This window comes from Bos indicus x Bos taurus, chromosome 14, assembly GCF_003369695.1.
Source record: "Bos indicus x Bos taurus breed Angus x Brahman F1 hybrid chromosome 14, Bos_hybrid_MaternalHap_v2.0, whole genome shotgun sequence".
Classification (NCBI taxonomy): domain Eukaryota; kingdom Metazoa; phylum Chordata; class Mammalia; order Artiodactyla; family Bovidae; genus Bos; species Bos indicus x Bos taurus.
This window is the reverse complement of record NC_040089.1, coordinates 63,074,773-63,095,320: the sequence shown is the minus strand read 5'-3', so window position 1 is coordinate 63,095,320 and position 20,548 is coordinate 63,074,773. Positions and strand designations below refer to the sequence as shown.

The 20,548-nt window shown below is 40.1% G+C and overlaps 1 protein-coding gene and 1 non-coding gene across 3 annotated transcripts in view; one reads left to right on the top strand and one right to left on the bottom strand.

The window, feature by feature from the left end:
- The window catches only part of GRHL2 (grainyhead like transcription factor 2), a 172,675-nt gene that overhangs the window by 89,731 nt on the left and 62,396 nt on the right, over window positions 1-20,548 (top strand). For both annotated transcript variants that reach the window (XM_027561417.1, XM_027561416.1), the window contains exon 8: window positions 17,326-17,420. In XM_027561417.1, the coding sequence (XP_027417218.1) occupies window positions 17,326-17,420 (95 nt within the window). The remainder of the gene's footprint in view (window positions 1-17,325; window positions 17,421-20,548) is intronic.
- TRNAW-CCA lies at window positions 12,433-12,504 on the bottom strand. Its single transcript has one exon. It is a non-coding gene; the product is annotated as a tRNA-Trp (tRNA).

Here is a 20,548-nt window from a genome sequence, read left to right as displayed (position 1 = left end):
ACTCCTCCATTGATGGACATTTAAGTTGCTTCCATGCCCTGGCTATTGTAAATAGCGCTGCAATGAACTTTGGGGTGTGTGTATCTTTTTAATATTCAAATTTCTTAATGCCGTATCTGTAGATCTGTTTCACCCGTAGGTTACTTCCAACCTCCCCTTCATTTCTCCTCTCGGGCTCTCCTTGCCTAGAATAGCCCTTCCTCTCTCCTTTACCTGGCAGTCATCTCCCTCCTAAGACCTTGTTCCACGCCCCACTTAGGTGAGATCTTCCTGATCTTTCAGACATCAGTTGCTTCCTCCACAGGTTTTAGTTTGTACTTAGACCGTAACATTGCTGTCTTTCACTTGGTTGATCAGTTTACATTCTGTCCATTCCACTAAATGCCAAGCTTCTCGAGGGGAGAGAAAATTTTCTTCTGTAACTTTTGTATGAGCAGCACCTGGTATGGTGCCTGGCACAGAAAAGATGCTCAACTAGTGCTGACTAGCTGATGAGCAAACTTCCGTGTATTGTTCTGTGTGTGTAGGTAACACCATGGTAAGGGAATATGTGCCTTGTTAACAGGGAAATCAGGGTGGGGTTGGGCTCTGTCCTCTTCTATGATGAAACAATCAGTTTTGGTGGTATTTTTCTGGATGCCAGCTAAATGTGCATTTGGTACTTTGATTTCTTATATTTTAAAAATTGTTGCATTATTCTATAGACTTTTTCATGAAGCATGGTTAACTCCAAGACTTAATTGCTAACATAGAAACATAATACCTACATTAATAAACCAAGGGGGAACTTTTCCTTTTTAACTTGGGGGCTTCATTAATAAATTTTTCTTTTAACTTAACTGGAAATTATTGTTATTTCCCTGAAACAAACAGAAATTTGCTTTAAAGCAAACTTTACCAAGAAAAAATATGGGAATTAAAAATTGTAATTAATCTGGTCTTTAATTTGGGTTAATTTTTTTTTCACTGCTCCTGGGAAGTGTGTTTGCCTGGTTGTAGGCATTATTGTTTAAGAAACCTTTTCTGGAGAAGTACTTCCCCACTGCTGGCAATTTTAAAACCCTGAGTGGTTAACCAGAAGGAATGTTACAGAGAGGGTTAAAGTAGGAATGGGTGCTTGAAGGGCATCCACTGAATGGATGCTCTGAGAACCTGTTTCAGTGAAAGGCTGAAACTTTCTCATAAAGAGATCGTGGTTTACATGATGAGCTTTCAAAATGAACACACACACACACATAACTAAAGCCACTCAACAGACCTATCATATTTAATACTGTAAAATACTTTAATTTCCTGTCTTCCACCATTTTCTTTTTCACATTTACTGGATGCTACATTGCTTTCTCCTACTTGGTCGGACCTTTCCTGTATCTTTAGCTATATTTGACCATGACTTCATCTCAAACATGTAATCTATGCTCTCTATTTGAGTTTATGTCTTTAAAAAATATTTATTTGGCCACGTCGGGTCTTAGTTGCAGCACCCAGGATCTTTGTTGCAGCATGCAGACTTCTCAGGTTGCAACCTGTAGGCTTAATTGTCCCCTGGAATGTGGGATCTTAGTTCCCCGACCAGGGATCAAACCCCTGTCCCCTGCCCGGGAAGACGGATTCTTAACCACTGGACCACCAGGGAAGTCCCTGATTTCATGTTTTTTGCTTGGGGCCTAATTATTTTCTTTCTTTAGAGATGCATTTAGTGAAACCTCAGCCTAATAGTCTCACGTTTTTTAGTGTTACTTGGTTGACTTAAGAATTACAAAAAAAGAAACCCTGGCAAGACAGTCTGATAGTGTCACGAGACTCAGCTAATTACTGAACAGAACTACAGAGCTGGTCTTTTCAGCCGCACTCCAGCAGGGACTGGAAACCTCCCTCTCACCCTGCCTTTCAGCAGGAACAAATGCATGTCTTCCTTGTCTTTGCAGTACCCACAAGTGTGGAATTAGGCAAATGTAAAGTTTTTCTTCCCTGTTTACAAAATCTAAAACTTGCCAAGAGAAAGTTTTTTCTGTACAACAGAAAAAAACAGAAAGTGTTTTATGCTGTGAGGCCAGCACTGTGTTATCTCCATTTCACAGATCAAGGAGCCAACTTTTCTAAGGTGGCTGTTGGTTTCCTCTCGGTGCACACCTGCAGTCCTCAGATGCTGTGATTCAGCATCTCCAAGGAGAATGGTAACAGCAGGAACTGCCTCCCTCCTTTGAAGGACACATTTATCTTCTTGAGGAAATATATGTAAGAGAATTGGAATTTCCATTTTGAAATAATATGTAAATCCTCTAATAACTGTTGAAAAATAAATAAACAGGAATAGCAACGTGAGTAACTCTAATAGCAGTTAATGCAAAAATCCCTCATATAACAAACACCCTCCACCCCCATCGTCCACATAACAAACTTACCTTCCTTTATCTGTAGACCACTTTGGTGAATGACTGGGCAGCCCAGGGGCTAATGGGAAGGTTGAAAGTGGAGGTTGCTTTTAATGGATCTTGAGCTACTGAAAGAATTGGGTTTGTAATTTCTGGTTGATCAAAGGGTAATCCCTGTGAAGATTTACAGTTCTTGTAGTGTGTCTGTGTCCCGCACCCCCAGTTACCAAAAAGTCATTTCTTTTTTTTGAATCTATTCAACTCAAAAGGGCAGTTATAGGTGTTGGAAAATCATTTCTGACATTGAGGGCTACTAGATACTAGAATGAGACTTTGAGAGACTGGAATGTCTTAGGACAGAAAAGCAATTCTGAAGACTGTTGCTAATAATAAAGTACCATCGTTTGAGAAAGAGTTCCATTGTCTTTCATAAATTAGACTTGGTTTAACTGGGAAGCGTCACACTTTCCGGAAATGTCCACTGACGTGGGGAAAGCTTGGGGACTTGTGCTAGAGGAAGGGAGCCCGGTGTGCAGGTCTGACATGATTTTGGCTGAATAACCACTCTGGGCAGTAACTTCTAATCCTAGATGTCTATAACATCTTGTCCTCTGCCTTCCCCTAAGAGTGTTAGCATATTAAGTAACGAAATAAAGAATGGAAAACTGAAATAAAACATGAATAGTTCCCACAGTATACACAAATAAATTATTTACCAAAGCACTACCCCAGTCTTCATTCATTCAGTGAAATGTCAGGATGTGTTAGGCACTTTTGTGTTTTCACAAATTTAAAAGACACATAGTTTAAAAAGACATAATGGTTAGATTGAATTTAAATCTCACTGAATAACAGACTAATGAGAAGAGTTTAATTTTAAGCCCATCCCAGTTGATTTAAATTCAGAGCTAGAAGTCATGTTGTATGTGTGTGTGGGTATATATATATATATATATATATATATATATATATATAAAAGTGAAAGTATTACTCACTCAGTTGTGTCTGACTCTTTGTAAACCCTTGGATTGTAACCTGCCAGGCTACATGGGATTTCTCAGGCAAGAATACTGGAGTGGGTTGTCATTCCCTTTTCTAGGACATATGTGTATGTGTGCCTACAAACAGAATGTGACCTACTTTCAATCTGAAGTCAAGTTTTATGGGTCAAGACCAGCATTCTTTTTCCCTGTTTTCCCATTATGGTATGCTGGGCTTCCCTGTTGGCTCAGATGGTAAAGAATCTACCTGCAATGCAGGAGACCTGGGTTTGATCCCTGGGTTGGGAAGATTCCCTGGAGAAGGGAATGGCTACCCAGGATATTGAATATGGTTCCCTGTGCTATACAATAGGACCTTGTTGTTTATCTGTTTTGTATATACTAGTTTGCATCTGCTAATCCCAAACTCCCAACCCTTCCCCTCCCCAGCCCCCTCCGCCTTGGGAAGTTTGTTCTCTATAGTTTGTTCTCTGTATCTGTGAGTCCATTTTTGTTTTGTAGATAAGTTCATTTGTGTCTTATTTCAGATACATATAAGTGATATCACATAGTATTTGTCTTTCTCTTTCTGACTTACCTTGATTAGTATGATCATCTCTAGGTCCATAACATGTAACTGTAAATGGCATTATTTCATTCTTTTTTATGACTAATATTCCATTGATGTATAAACATCACATTTTCTTTACCCATTCATCTGCTGATGGATATTTAGGTGGTTTGCACGTTCTGGCTGTTGTAAATAGTGCTACACTGAACATAGGGGTGTATGTATCTTTTTGAATTATAGTTTTGCCTGGATATACACCCAGAAGTGAGATTGGTGGATCACAGGTACCTTTCAGCACATCCTCTCCAGTATTTGTTATTTGTGGACTTTTTCATGCGGCCATTCTGGCTGGTGTGATACCTCCTTGTAGTTTTGATTTGCATTTCTTGAATAATTAGTGATACTGAGCATCTTTTCGTGTGTCTGTTGGCCATCTATATGTCTTCTCTGGAGAAACAGCTATTTAGGTCTTCAGGACCAGCATTCTTAAGCAATGAAATCAAACAGAATAAAAGTATGGGGTTGGCCAAAAAGTTCATTTGGGTTTTTCCATACCATTGGCATGGCCAAAAAGTTCATTCAGGTTTTTCTGGCTGATGTAAACCTGAACTAACTTTTTGGCCAACTCAATACTAGCCTATCTGGAATGCAGAAATGGGTTACAGTGTCAATGCTTTTCTTATTCTAAGTTTATGTTAAGTGCAATTGAAAGCTATCTCACAGGCCTGTATAATTCTTTCTCTAGAAATAGAAGGGTGAGTCAAACAAATAAAATATTAGGCTTCTCCTAATGGGAAAACTCTAAGAAAGAGTTTATCTTAAATGATATATGGAGAGTAAATATCATAACAATATTAATAACTCCAGCTTTAATAGTGCCAAAGAGTCACTCTACACCAGTCACAATTCTATGAGTCACAAATTTTGTTTTCATAATGTCAGCCCCTTTTGTTCTGGATTATGTATGGAAAGGTGCTCATTGTAAAGCTTATATATTACAGAACTTCTTAGGTTTCAATCCCAGCTTGTCCCTTTCAGAACTAAGTGACTGCCAGGGAGGGGAGGTACTCGATGCGTTTGCCCACTATACCTAGTAGGAATAATTTTAAAAAGCTACTGATCAGAATTATTTGAGGTTGTGTTCATGAAGTATGTGTATTTAGTACACACTCAGCTCTCAGAGACTGGTGGTTGTTCCTAACTGTTTGCTCAGGACCCAGTGATGGAAATACATTTAGTGCCTCTAAAAATCAGCTCAAGTGTCAACACCCTTAAGGAAACCCAGGTCACCTCTGATTTGGTAAAAATATATAAAGGAAATCATGAACTCAGAGTTCTTGTGAGTCATTCAGATTTTAAGAAGCTGATTCTTTAGTTTTGAAAACAGAAAAAAAAAAAATCTCAGAACCTACTTCAACTAGGGTTTATTTATTTTTCATATTTCAAGTCAGAGTGAATACTTTTAGAATGACCCTTGACTTGTTTCCGGAATTTGAACTGATCCCATTTGTCATTGCAGATAGAGGGACACAGATGTTTGAGGACAGAAGGGATGGGGGAAAGTGGGGACCAGCGTTGTTTCTGTCACCGACTACAGGACCAGTGGGGTCTGTTCTCTTAGACATTGTCTCTCTTTAATGGCTGAGGAAATACAAGTGCAGTAATTCACTGGCGGTCTCAGGCTTTGGTGAGAGGAGGATAAATTTAATTCAGGTCTAGGTATCTCCCCTGCCAGTGGTTTTTCTCTCTGTGCTTTGAGCACCACCGTATAAATGGACTCTTTGTAGCATCCTGACCCCAAATGCATAAAATGCATAAACTACCACAGGTCCTTGGCTTTTCAAAAGAAGCATCTTCCTGGGCTGTGATGCTGCACACTGAGTTGGTACTAGCGCCTTGAGCCATTTTCAGCATTCTGGCTTCATTATTGCACCAGTCCAGGCAGAATCCACACCTTTCAAAAGAGAAGCAATTTTTTGCATTAATTATACCACTTCTTTTAATCTCCAACAATATATACAAAAATAATAAGGAGTAGTTATAATTTACCAAGCATGTGAACTTAATTAAGGTAAAGGAATTACTAGTTTCTTTGACAGCATTCCAGAATCACACTTACACATACAATCAGTTTGAAGAAAACAACAGAAGTCTGAATTTAAAGACCTTTTGGGACTTCCTTGGTGGTTCAGTGGTTAAGACTCCTTGCTCCCAAAGCAGAGGGCCTACGTTCAGGGGGCCTGGTCAGGGAACTAGAGCCCACTTTCCACAACTATGAGTTTGCATGCCACAGCTAAAGAATCCTGCTGCTACGACTAAAGACCCAGAACAGTCAAATGAATAAATAAATATTTTTTTAAATGAAAAAATAAAGACCTTTTAACAGACCAATATTCATATGCAAAAAAATAAAAAGGGTATAACAAATGAATCCATTGGCCTGCTTTCCATAGCAATTAAAATAGAGTGGATCCTATAATATCAGCACAGAATATAACTTCCCAAAAACATGGAAAGTATTGCATATCCATGCTTGTCTAGCGGTCCTTTGCTGATAACAGTGTGAAGTTTGTCATCTCCACCCTGGTGGCTCAGATGGTAAAGAATCCACCTGCAATGTGGGAGACCTGGGTTCAACCCCTGGGTTGGGAAGAACCCCTGGAGGAGGGCATGGCAACCCACTCCAGTATTCTTGCCTGGAGAATTCCATGGACAGAGGAGCCTGGCGGGCTACACTCCTTGCAGTCACAAAGAGTCGGACACAGCTGAGCAACTAAGCACACAGCTCCGTTGCTTTCTTACAAGGGCTAATTTGTGAGCTTTCTTTCCATCCTCCCAGTGTCTGCAGGGTATGGAGATGTGTTCTTTGCTTCCTCTTCACTGCAACACCCCTAACTTTGCCCTGGTTTGCTCAGGCATTTGCAGTGGTCCAAAAATGTCCAGACTCTCCTCCTCATCAAACTTCCATTCCTCCGGCACTTCTCTACCCGCTAGTTTCCACACAGGCTATGCTATGATTTTTCTCTGTAAGATGTTAGTGTCTGGTGGCCATTTATTGTTTAATTTGCAAGATAAACTTACAAGATAAATGCAGGTAGTGGTTAAAACTGTGGCCTTTGGCACTAAACAGACCTAGATTCAAATCACAGGTTGTTTTGTCACCAGCCATGTTGCTTTGCACAAGCAGCTTAACTTCTCTTTAGAAGGGGGTGCTGATACCTACCTCCTGGAGCCATGGTGAGGCTTAGAGGAGGCTGTGTCAGGAGAAGGTTTGGCATTTGGTAAGAGCTCACTTTATGGCAGGTATTAGTGTCCCTAGAGCACTTCATTTTCATGTCAGGAGATGACAGTGTCCGTTCCCAAAGAGAGTCCTAGGATGGGATTCCAGGCCAGAGAATAAGTAGAGGTCTTGGAGCAGGTGGTCCCCAGGTCTTACCATGTAGGTAGCTGCCTGGTCCTCCTGTACGTGGTGCTGGCATTTACCTAAGAGGGGAGACTTGAGGATGAAGACAGTCTGTCTCATGGACATCATGGATAATTGATGTGGGACATCACTGTAGATGGAGTGCTTTCTAAGCCTATATGTGAAATAAATTGAATGCACAAAAAGGATTCAGTCATTTCAATTTGCCATAGATCTATGCTACCCAGTCTGGTCTCCAGACCAGCAGCATCAGCCCTGCCTGGGACCTTATTAAAAAGGCAGATTCTTTGCCACATCCCAGACCTACTGAATGGAAATCTCTGGGAGTTGGCTCAGTCGTCTCCATTTTACCAAAGTTTTCCCAGTGATTCTGATGCACCCCAGCACTCGAGAGTCACTATAACAGAACATCTGCCCAAGGCTACCAACCATGAGAATCCAGAAACTCAGTCTACGTCTTTGGAGGCTATCCTAATAGGCTCTAGAGAATCTTCATGGCTGTGCGTTCCCATATGCTTCACTTTAACATTTCAAGGACACACCCAACCTGAGAACAGACCCTGGAAAGTTTGACTCTATCACCAGACATGACATTAACATGGGATCAACTTCACCCTTATTTCATTAGATTCTCATTTCTTCTTTCCATGGTTTTGTTCTTTTTGATGCTTTGAGCTGGTTGTGTACTTTAGGGTTATCCCTTTGTGTGTAAATCACTAAGATTAATAAGAAGTACCTTCTTAACTCAGATGCAATTGACATACATTTTTTTTTTTTTAGAAACCTGTTTTAGCCACTTGTAGTTTTGTTCCATTATGCCAGTTTTGGGAAACATCTAAGCCATATTTATATCTCCATGCTGATCAAGTAGATGTTTATATTCTATAGATATTTACAAACTAGTGTACAAAACATGTAGCTTGTGTGTTGCCTCGTCATCTTTTTTTGGAAAGAAAGTCCATTCAAAATGTAATACAAAGTGTTTTTTTACTGGGCTTCAGTTTATGGTGCTTTACAGATAATGCTTTTTTAAAAATTGGATGTTTGTGGCAACCCCGCATGGAACAAGTCTCTTGGCACCATTTTCCCAGCAGCATCTGCCTGTGTCACATTTTGGTAATTTCTCCATATTTCAAACTTCTTCATTATTGTTGTATTTGATATGATGGTCTGTGATCAGTGATCTCTGACGTTGCTATTGTAATTGTTTTGGGACATCACAAACCACATCCGTATACCATGGCAAGCTTAATTGATAAGTGTACGTGTTATGATTTCTCCACCAACAAGCCATTCCCCCATCTCTCCCTTTCCTCAGGCCCTCCTGTGCCTGGAGATACAATATTGAAATTAGGCCAATTAATAACCCCAACAATGGTCTCTAAGTGTTCAAGTGAAAGAACAAGGCTTACCTCTCTCACTTTCTTTTTCTTTTTTTCAAAATTCTTTTTTTTATTTTTTAAATTATGAAAGTATGATAATGCATTTACAGAAAATACAGAACAAAATTACATATAGTTCCACTATATATTACAATTACTTTTAAGTAGTAAATTAGAATTTTAGTTGGGGTTTCAATATCAAACTCTCAAAAATTAATAGAATGAATATACAGAAAAGTAGAAGGATATAGTAGATCTGAAAAGCACTATGAACCAAGTCAATATAGTTAAGGCTTACACAATTTTCATACAACAGTAGGATATACATCTATCCAAGTTCTCATAGACTATAAACTAGGAGACACTGGAGCGTATCCAGGGACATAAAACAGGGTGCAAAAATTTCATGGTTTAAAGGTATTGAAAGCATACAGAGTCTGTTCTCTTATCACTGTGTTAGAATTATCAAAAGGTAATTATGTTAGAAACAAATTATCAAAGATATTTGAAAATAATCCACACATCTTCAAGTGCAGTGTGACCTTTACCAAGAGAATCACATCTCTCACTTTAAATCAACAGCTGGAAATTGTTAAGCTTAGTGAGGAAAGCATGGCAAAAGCCAAGAGAGGCCAAAAGCTAGGTCTCTTGCTCCAAGCAGTTAGCCAGGTTGTGAATGCAAAGGAAAAGTTCTTGACAAAAATTAAAAGTGCTAATCCAGTGGACACACAAATGATAAGAAAACAAAACAGCCTATTGCTGACATGGAGAAAGTTTTACTGCTCTGGGTAGAAAATCAAAACAGCCACGACATTTCTGTAAGCCAAAACCCAATCCAGAGGAAAGCCCTGACTCTCTTCCATTCTACAACACCTGAGAGAGGTGAGAAAGCTAGGGAATAAGAGTTTTAAGCTAGCAGAAGTCAGTGTATGAGGTTTAAGAAAAGGTGTCGTCTCATTAACTTATAAAATTGCAAGGTGAAGCAGCCAGTGCTGATGTAGAAGCTGCAGCAAGTTATCCAGAAGATCTAGCTAAGATAATTCATGAAGGTGGCTACACGAAGTGAAAGTGGCTCAGTCGTGTCCGACTCTTTGCGACCCCATGGACTTTACAGTCCATGGAATTCTCCAGCCAGAATACTGAAGCAGGTAGCCTTTCCCTTCTCCAGGGGATCTTCTCAACCCAGGGATCAAACCCAGGTCTCCCGCATTGCAGGTGGATTCTTTACCAGCTGAGCCACAAGGGAAGCCCAAGAATACTGGAGTGGGTAGCCTATCTCTTCTCCAGCGGATCTTCCCAGCCCAGGAATTGAACCGGGGTCTCCTGCATTGCAGGCGGATTCTTTACTAACTGAGCTATTAGGGAAGCCCCCAATTATCAATGTAGATCAAAAGAAAATGCCATCTAGGACCTGCATAGCTATAAATGCAACAACGAAGCCTGGATGACCACACATGTGTTTATGACATGGTTTATTGAATATTTTAAGCCCACTGTTGGAACCTGCTGTTAAGAAAAAAAGATTTCTTTCCAAATATTATTATTGTCCATTGACGATGCATCTGATCACCTGAGAGCAAGGATTGAGAGGTACCACAAGATTATTGTTATTTTCATGTCTACTAACCCAACATCCATTCTATAGTCCATGGATCAAAGAGTAGTTTCAACTTTCCAATCTTATTATTTAATAAATACATTTTTAAGACAATAGCTGCCATAGATAGTGATTCCTTTGATGAATCTGTCAAGATTGATGACCTTCTGGAAAGGATTCACCATTCTAGATGCTTTAAGAATGTGGTTCGTGGAAAGAGGTCAAACTATCAACATTAACACGAGTTGGGAAGACATTGATTCCAGTCTTCGTGGGATACTTTGAGGGGTTTAAGATTCAGTGGAAGAAGTAACTGCAGATGTGGTGGAAATTGCAAGAGAACTAGAAGTGGAGCCTGCAGATGTGACTGAATTGCTGCAATCTCATGAGAAAACTTTCATGAATGTGTAGTCGCTTCTTATGGGTGAGCAAAGTATGTGGTTTCTTAAGATAGAATCTGCTCCTGGTTACGATGTTGTGAAAACTGTTGAAATGATAACAAAGACTTAGACTATCATAAAAACTCAGTTGATAAAGCAGCAGGAGGGCTTGAGAGGATTAACTCCAGTCTCCAAAGAAGTTCTGTTGTGGGCAGAATGGCACAGAGCATTGTGCTCTGCAGCACAGCATTGCACGCTACAGAGAAGTCATTCTTGAAAAAAAATCAGTTCAGCTCATTTTAAGGAATTGTCTCATTTTAAGAAATTGCCACAAGCACCCCACCCTTCAGCAACTACCACTCTGATCAGTCAGCAGCCATCAACTCCAGGCAAGATGCTCCACCTGCAAAAAAGATTAAAAAAAAAGTCAAAAAAAGATTATGACTCACTGAAGGGTCAGATGATGGTTAGCATTTTTAGCAATAAAGTTTTTTTGAATTAAGGTATATACATTGTTTTTTAGACATAATGCTATTGTGTGCTTAATAGACTACAGAGTAAATATTTTTATATACACTAGGAAACCAAAATATTGATGTGATTACCTTTATTTCAGTATTTGCTCTATTGAGGCTCTCTGGAGCCAAACCCCACAAAATCTCTGAGACATGCCTATATGTTCACCATGAAATGCTTTAAAAGAAAGTGTGATGACTCTTTAGCTACAGTGGCTCTCATACAAGAACAAGCCATGCATTCAAATCATAGGACTTCCAATCATAGGAGGGAATCGCAGATACAGGGGTTGATGATAACTCTCTCAAAAATTATATGTTCATATCCTAAGTACTAGATCCTGTAAATATGACCTTGTTGGGGAAAAAGGTCTTTGCAGATATAGTAAGTTAAGTATCTCTAGATGAGATCATCCTGGATTATGGTGGGCCTTAAATCCAATGCCAAATCCTCAGAAGAGAAGAAAAAGGGAGAAGAGACACAGAAACACAGAAGAGAACATGACATGCAGACGGAGGCAGCTTAGAATGCTGGGTCTGCAAGTCCAGGGATGCCAAGCATTGCCAGCAACCGCCAGAAGCCAGGAGAGCTAGGAACCTTCAGAAGGTTCCAGCCCTGCCAACACTTCACTTGGAACGTCTGGCCCCAGAACTATGAGAGAATATGTTTCTATGGTTTTAAACTTCCAAGTTTGTGCTATTTGTTATGGCAGCTCTAGGAATATAAACTCATGACACTAGCTCATGACACTCCCTTTTACTGTTTGCAGCTACCAACATTTATAAAACTTAGGTTCTGGAAACTTTCTTGAGGAAATAAATTCAGGAAGATGTAACAACAGGTTTGTTGTTGTTTAGTCACTAAGTCGTGTCTGACTCTTTGTAACCCCGTGGACTGTAGCCTGCCAGGCTGCTCTGTCCATGGGGTTTGCCAGGCAAGAATACTGGAGTGGGTTGCCATTTCCTTCTCCAGGGGATCTTCCTGACCCAGGGATTGAACCTGCGTCTCCTGCATTGGCAGGTGGATTCTTTACCGCTGAGCCACCTGGGAAGCCCCCCTAAAAACAGGTTGAAAGTGAAAGTGAAGTCGCTTAGTCGTATCCGACTCTTTGCGACCCCGTGGACTGCAGCCTACCAGGCTCCTCCGTCCGTGAGATTCTCCAGGCAAGAATACTGGAGTGGGTTGCCATTTCCTTCTCCAGGGAATCTTCCCGACCCAGGGATCGAACCCGGGTCTCCTGCATTGGAGGCAGACGCTTTAACCTCTGAGCCACTAGGGAGTTTTATTCCTACACCAAGGATCATGAACCCTTAAGCCAGCAACACTCATCAGAGGACATTAAGACAGTTTTCAGAAACAGGAGACACATCCGTTAGCGTTCTGTTTATTGGACTAACATGCGTGTGGACAAAGCAGTATCAGGGTGTATGATGTAGAAGACTTTGACAGTCACCGTGTGATAGCAGGGCTGTTTTGCCATCTACAGGTGAATGGCTTAGAGACGAACAACAAAGGGAGTCAAGAAGAACAGGTATTTCTTGTATAAGGTCAAATGGGAGTGTGTGACTCTGGTGTCTTAGTTTTGTTTTTTGTTAGACTATTCATGGAGCCATTATTCATTTTTTACTCAAAAATTTTATGGAATGAATATCATCTGAATAATGTCAAACACCGAGAAGGCAGCATTATTAATGACAAGTTCCTTGCCTTCATATACATGTGTAGCTAATGAGAAATGATAGTGATAAATAAACAAACAAAATATTGATGTGTGGTATGAAGGAAATGGGTAAATAATATAACCACCTGGTAAAAGGTAGCCTTGCCAGTCTTGTTTTTGGCATAAAGTGAAAGTCAAAGTCTCACAGTCATGTTCAACTCTTTGCGACCCCATGGACTGTAATCCATGGAATTTTCCAGTTTAGAATACTGGATTGGGTAGCCATCCCCTTCTCCAGGGGATCTCCCCAATCCAGAGATCAAACCCAGGTCTCCCAGATTGCAGATGGAATCTTTACCAGCTGAGCCACCAGGGAAGGCCCCCCCCGCCGCCACCGCCTTTTCTTTGAAGCATATTGAACATAATTGTGTTGTTCATTTATTTATTCATCTACTTAATTATATTCTGTCTCCTTCTGAACTGTAAGCACCATGAGATCAGGGACCTCATTTTGTTTTCTGCTGATCTCAAGTGTAAGGATGCTGCCTGGTATATAGGGAACACAGAGCAAATATTTATTCAATGTATTTGTGGACTGAGTAAGGGAAATTGGATTCCCAGGCAGCTCAGTGGTAAAGAGTTCACCTGCAATGCAGGAGACTCAGGTTTGATCCCTGGGTTGGGAAGGTTCCCTGGAGAAGGAAATGGCAACCCAGTATTCTGCCCGTGGACAGAGGAGCCTGGTGGGCCATGGGGTTGCATTAGAGTTGGACAGGCCTTAGTGACTCCGCAGCAACAACAGCAACAAGGGAACATGATGGAGAGAAACTGGCAGATCCCCTGGGCAAAACTAGGGGGCCCAACACGCATTTTATTTGTGTTTGTATTGCATTTGTTTTTAAAATTCTTTACTTTTCTAAGCTAACATTTTTTTAGGGGAGAAATTTTTCAGGTAGAGAAGGTATGAAAAAATAAAAACTTGTAAGATCTAGAATAAGTGCTGGACTAAAGCACTTTTATTTATTTCTCTTTATTGCTAGATATAGTATTTGTTTTTTAAATTTATGATTGATTGATAATTTTTAAGAGGCTTATTAAAATTTTAAAACAAAATTATAAGACTATTTTTTTAAAACAGATAGCATGAAGAATCAAGGAACTCAATTTAAGTTCAGTGATCTTTTCTTATTTCAAAATTTAAGAAACTGGCCTGCTGAAAACACAGGTTTGCATTTAAAATTATCTGAAATATAGTCATAGAGACTTATAAAATTTTAGGATATAAAATGGTTTTCCTTTGCTATCTGTTTTATCTCTTAACTTTAAATATTTACTTTAAATCAAGAAAATTTGAATTCCCTTAGAGAAAAATGAGCAAAAGACAGAACAATAAACTGTTACAATAAATGAGTAAAATTTAAAAACAAAGAGAAGAATATAAAGAAACACAAAGAACCAGAAGCCAAATGGAAGACTGTTCTATTCTTTAGCAATCAAGGAACTGCAAATAAAATAATGTAACCTGCTTTGCATACCAACTTGGAAAGAGACAGTTTGAGGAAACAGGAAGTCATACAGTTATTGTGAATATAAACTGTTTTAACCTTTCCAGGAGCAATTTTACAAAATGAATTATAAGCCTCGAAAATATTTTGCCTTTGACCTATTAATTTCACTTCTGAGAGTATATATTAATGAAAAAGTGAAGTATATATGGCTATTTTGCCATGAAGATAATTAGATGAAGTGCTATTTAAGGTAGCAAAGTATTAGACATCATTTATAGGATCAATAAGAGCAAAATAAAGTTTATAGCATTTTATCTTAATCCAATATAATAGTACTTAGACATTAAGACTATTTTCCACAATTTTATTTAGTGACGTGGTAAGATGCTGAAGATGTATTACAGGAGGAAAGAAGCAAATTAAAAAATAATTGTTACAATATTGTTTAAAATATTTACATATTTTGGAGAAAGGGAGACAGAGACTGTGGTAGGAAAAATGAAGGCTACACAGATGTGTTTGTAGTGGGTGAAAAAATTGTGCCTGCTTTTCAATATTTTTCTTATTTGTTCATGGTCTGTGACTTTCCTATGGTGATCACACAAGCGTCTATGTTAAAATGTGTGTGCTTTATTTAAAATGTGAAGATCCATAGTCTTGCCTTGAAGTTTCCCTGGAGAAATGAGTAAAATTACGGACAAAGGGCATGAGTAGGCAGTTTATGTAAGGAGACACCTGCTTGGCTATCCTGGATGTGAAGAGATGCTTGAACTCATAGGTGATGGAAAAAATGGAATTGTAATGATTTTGAGACACCACTTTGTACCCACTGAATTGGCCCCCACGGTAGAAATTTGGTGAGAAAGCCGGGAACTAGAATTCTGGTCAGGGTCTAGACCAACATTACCCTTTACAGGAAGTGCATCCAAGGCCATTCTGAGAGCACCGAGGTAGGTTTTTCTGCAGTTAACCATCAGTCCAGGTCCCAGTAATAATAAGAAGTTTTTTCTTTTAAACAAAATCAAACTGACTTTATTATATTTTGAGCTCATTAGTATTATGGGCTTTGTTTTATTATTATTTATACTATGGATAGAAAAATAGGAGTCTAATTCACACAAAGTGTGTTGTATGAATAAGAAAACATAAGTAAAATTTTGGCGAATGATCACATGAATTTAGATTTTGTGATAAATGAGGAGAAAATGGCTAAAATGATCAGATATATGAATTGTAGGAAAGCAGACTTCAAAAATTTGCAGCATTCACGTAGAGAACTTGCTGAAACCTCAAGAAACCACTGACCCTGGAGTCGCAGGGCCGCTTAGGACACAGGTGAGGAAATGACCATTTGACGAGAAACATGTCAGATATTGTAGACAATGAATGCTTTATACACCCTGAAAGTCAGTCATCATAACTCACTCCTAACTTAGAAAAACATTCGAAAGATTTTATAAACAAAAAAGACTCCAGTATGGTCAGCATTGTACCTTCCTCTGACCCCCACTGTGGGGCTGGAGTATGAGCAGAGAGAAGTATGCAGGGCCTGATTGTGAAGGATAGTGTAGGTCATGGTGTATGTTTTAGCCCTAAAAAATTATTAAAAGCACATAATTAGAGTTTTCATTTTAGAAAATAATTATAGAAATTTAGATAAAAAGAACGTACATGATTAGGTGATCAAGCTGTGAGTGAAACAGACCTCAAAGAAAAGCAGATGGACCTTACCATGATGCCAGCCAAGCAAGACGTGGTCAGTGTTTATTTCGTACACAAGAGATGGAGTGAAGGTAGGTTGTCATATCCAAGGAGGCCTAGAGTAGAGAGAAAATCCAGATGGTGAGCATAAGCTAAAACCTCAGGAAGTAGTAGTGAGGATTAAGAGTAAGAATATCATGCCTCGCCCTGAAGACCAACTAAGGCGGTGACAGTGCAGACAGAAGACCAGGGATTTTTATCAGTGTTGTCTGTGGTTCCGGAGAGCTGGAGACTACTGAAGGCTCCATCTGGGGAGAGGGGATAAGTAAATTGCGGTTGACGGTCACCACGGAATTCTGTGCAGCCACAGCCAGGATTAGACATGCAACCAGTAAAGTGGTTACATCTGAAAAGGTCCATAGAGAGGGTTGCCAGGTAAAACAGAGTTAAATTTGAATTTCGGACCAACAACAAATACTTTTTTAGAGTATGGTCCAAATATTTGCTAAATCTGGCAACCCTGGTCATAGCATGGCACAGTTTGTGAAAATGAAAGCTATGTACACAGGCAGATCGACCCAATTTATTTCATAAGCATATAGAGCAAACATGTCAATAGCTATTGCGGGGGCAGGGAGACAGAGGAGATAAAAAGGAATAAATAAATATTACATAAATAAATGAGAGGGCCTTAAGTTGACAGGTGGATGGTAATGAACTGAATCAGACTGACTCAATTCTCTGTACCTAAATCCAAAAAGAAGTAAAAAAATAAAATTTTCTTCACTCTCCTGGATTTCTTTACTGAAGTCCTGAGACACTGCCTGGCTGATAGATTATTCTGTCCTACAAAACGATCCCTATGAAATAGTCCGGCATTGCTGGCAAAATTAAATGGCAGAAAAGAGAGTAGGAGAGGGAGTGGGTAGGTGACAAGGAACTCAGGGGGAAGAAATTTATAAACCGAATGAAAAATAAAACTAATGAACAAATCGTTTAGGAACACTGCTTCTCCTAGATTTACTGTTTTAATACAGGAATGGGCTCACATTCTTATAGAGTAAATAGTAGTAAAAGATTATCCATAAGCACAAATCCTTAACTGTTACCATGGCAATAGTCAGCCGAATAGACAAAGTTGCAATTTCCCCATTGGAAAATGATACTTGAATACATGTCACCAGTAACATTGACTCTTAATTTTTTTTTTTTTTTTTTTTTCATGTCACAGCTGATTACAAGGAGAGCTTTAATACGATTGGCAACATCGAAGAGATTGCCTATAATGCTGTTTCCTTCACCTGGGATGTGAATGAAGAAGCAAAAGTGAGTGAGAAAGTAGCATTGATTCATTGGTCATACCTTTTAAGTATCACAGCCTTTCTCTGCAGTGGAGTCTTTGACAAAAGCCTCTGTGAGTAGAGAAAGATCTGTTAACTTGAGCCAGAAAAACGGGAAATGAACCTATTGGGTTTCTCTAGAAGTCACACACATTCAGTTACTGAGAAGCTAAATCAATCGCCTTTTGACAGGCAAAGGGGTGTACCTGTCTCTCTGGGGCCTCCTGCTGAAAGGGCCAGGCCCCTTGTCCCTCCCATTCCTCCAGGCCCCCAAGCTCCATTTTATCACTTGGGGCTGATGGGACTGGGCTTAAAAATCTTTTCTCCCTGTACTGGTTTCCCCAAACACCTCTGCAACTGCCTCTTTCTTCAGAGTTGCACAGGTAAGCAGCTGGAAGACCCCACCCCGACTCCTGCCCCCTCCAGGCTTCACCTGGTCAAGGGAGGGAGCAGGGCTGCAGGTCTCTGAACTTCACTCCCTGAGAAAAAGCCACCACTGTGACCTTGAGCCATTTCTTTCCTGTTGACCTTAGGCTTTTCTTATTTCTATCTGGTGCCAGCACAGTTAAGAAGTGCAAAGGTAAAAATCTCTGGCCAGGTGCATCCAGAGGATAGACATCCACCGTTGCATGGATTTGGGTGAAAAAAAGCAAGACTTGAGGATATTCAGACTTATTTTCCAGCCACGAGTCTCTGAGTATATGGAAACTGAGTTTTGTGGCTGTGCCCACTCTTCATCCTGGGTTCTGTACCATCTGATTCTCGAGCTTCATTTTGCACCAAAGGGAAGGTTTCAGATGAACCCTAAGCTTGTTTTCTGCTTCGGTTACTTACCATCTAGGCGGGCGTTAGAAGACTTTGTCTTCGAATTAATGAAAAGGTCAACGTAAACAACCGCTGTCAATGCTTCATTGTCTGCGAGCAGGGGAAGGCCGAGTGAGAAAGGAAACTGGATGGGAGTTCGTGGGCATGATTTAGAGATGAAGATGAATTGCTCAGTGTCTCATTTCACTCAGGTGTAAAACAAAGTAAATGAAACTGGCGTTAGGCCCAAGGAAGGTGACCTAAATGGGCAAGCAGAAACAGAGCTCCGGAGCGGCCGAGGGAATGTTCCGGGGGCTCAGTGCGTCCAAGGGAAGGAGGGAGGCCTTGTGATGTGTTGGGAACTCAGGGACCGCACAGAAGGGCAGGAAGAGCTTTTCCTCAAGGCTTTCCTCTGCTTCCGCTTCCAGTTCCTCACCCGAGCCCCAGGCCTTCTCCTAGTGGCCCTTCGCTTCTCCCAGAGGCTAGATTACTGGGCTGGGTAAGGGAGAGGCAGCCTGTGCGGTGGTGTCAGGGCCCGGAGTTGGAATCCTTCGCAAGGCATCTGACCCCTCTGGGCTTCAGTTCCCTCACACAAAGCAAAAACAAAACAACTTTTCCGATCGTCTCTGCTGTACCAAGCATGTGCTTGGGGGGTTTGATATGTGAAAAGTCAGCCTCCGAGAGAGGCGGGGGACAGCAGTGTGTGAGGAGTGAGGCAGGTCCGAGAACAGCCATCCACTGTGAAGACAATGGGATCCTACCTTTGGAATACCTTGTCAAGGTAAAGCCAGCTGAAACTGCACCCTCATTTTCCTTTTCATGGAATCTGATAATAAGTTGCTAGAATGTAAATGTATTAACTGTCACCAGTCAATAGAACCTTTTAAAGAAAATGCCAAAACCGGAAGGTACATCTTGAATGATGGTGGCTCTCTGGTCAACCAATGAGATGGTTAATTTGGGGTTGAGTTGACTCTTCTTTCTTTTCCCATAGGCAGGGCTCACTTGTCTTGTTTAAATACATGTGTTTGTACATGTGTATTGTTCCAGGCTGACACATTTATGCTCACATATGCTTTGACAAATGGCAGTACTTGCTTGTTGTAGCACAACTTGTTTCTTTAATACATATTTTTAGTAGCTATTATTTGGTAGTTGTAATTGTGCACAGTCTAGATAAGTAATAGAAATAGTTCCAAAGAATTTTACTGAACTACTGGAAGAACTTTTAAAGAAAAACCATAAAAGTTAAATTCATTTCATTAGGTAGGCTGAGAAGATTTTTGTTTTCAGGCTGCAGGACATAAAGGTTTTTCTTTAAAATATAATTGATCAAAAATATACAAGCAACTCCTACAGCTCAACTCCAGAAAAATAAATGACCCAATCAAAAAATGGGCCAAAGATCTAAATAGACATTTCTCCAAAGAAGACATACAGATGGCTAACAAACACATGAAAAGATGCTCAACATCACTCATTATCAGAGAAATGCAAATCAAAACCACTATGAGATACCATTTCACACCAGTCAGAATGGCTGCGATCCAAAAGTCTACAAATAATAAATGCTGGAGATAGAACTGCCTTATGATCCAGCAATCCCACTGCTGGGCATACACACTAAGGAAACCAGAAGGGAAAGAGACACGTGTACCCCAATGTTCATCACAGCACTGTTTATAATAGCCAGGACATGGAAGCAACCTAGATGTCCATCAGCAGATGAATGGATAAGAAAGCTGTGGCACATATACACAATGGAGTATTACTCAGCCATTAAAAAGAATACATTTGAATCAGTTCTAATGAGGTGGATGAAACTGGAGCCTATTATACAGAGTGAAGTAAGCCAGAAGGAAAAACACCAATACAGTATACTAATGCATATATATGGAATTTAGAAAGATGGTAACGATAACCCTGTATACGAGACAGCAAAAGAGACACACACACAAAAAAATAAATAAATAAATAAAATAAAATAAAATTGATTTTATAATAAGCAGGCTGCAAAAATAACCCCACAATTACACAACTGGGAAAAAGTTTTCAACAAAGCAATGCATATAAAGGGCTTCCCAGGTGGCTCAGTGGTAAAGATTCCACCTGCTGATGCAGGAGAGGCAGGAGACATGGGTTCGATCCCTCGTTGGGAAGATCCCATGGAGAAGGAAATGGCAACCCACTCCATTATTCACGCCTAGGAAATCCCATAGACAGAGGAGCCTGGAGGGCTACAGTCCACGGGGTCCCAAAAGAGTTGGACATGACTTAGCAATGAAATGACAACAAAGCAAGGCATGAAAG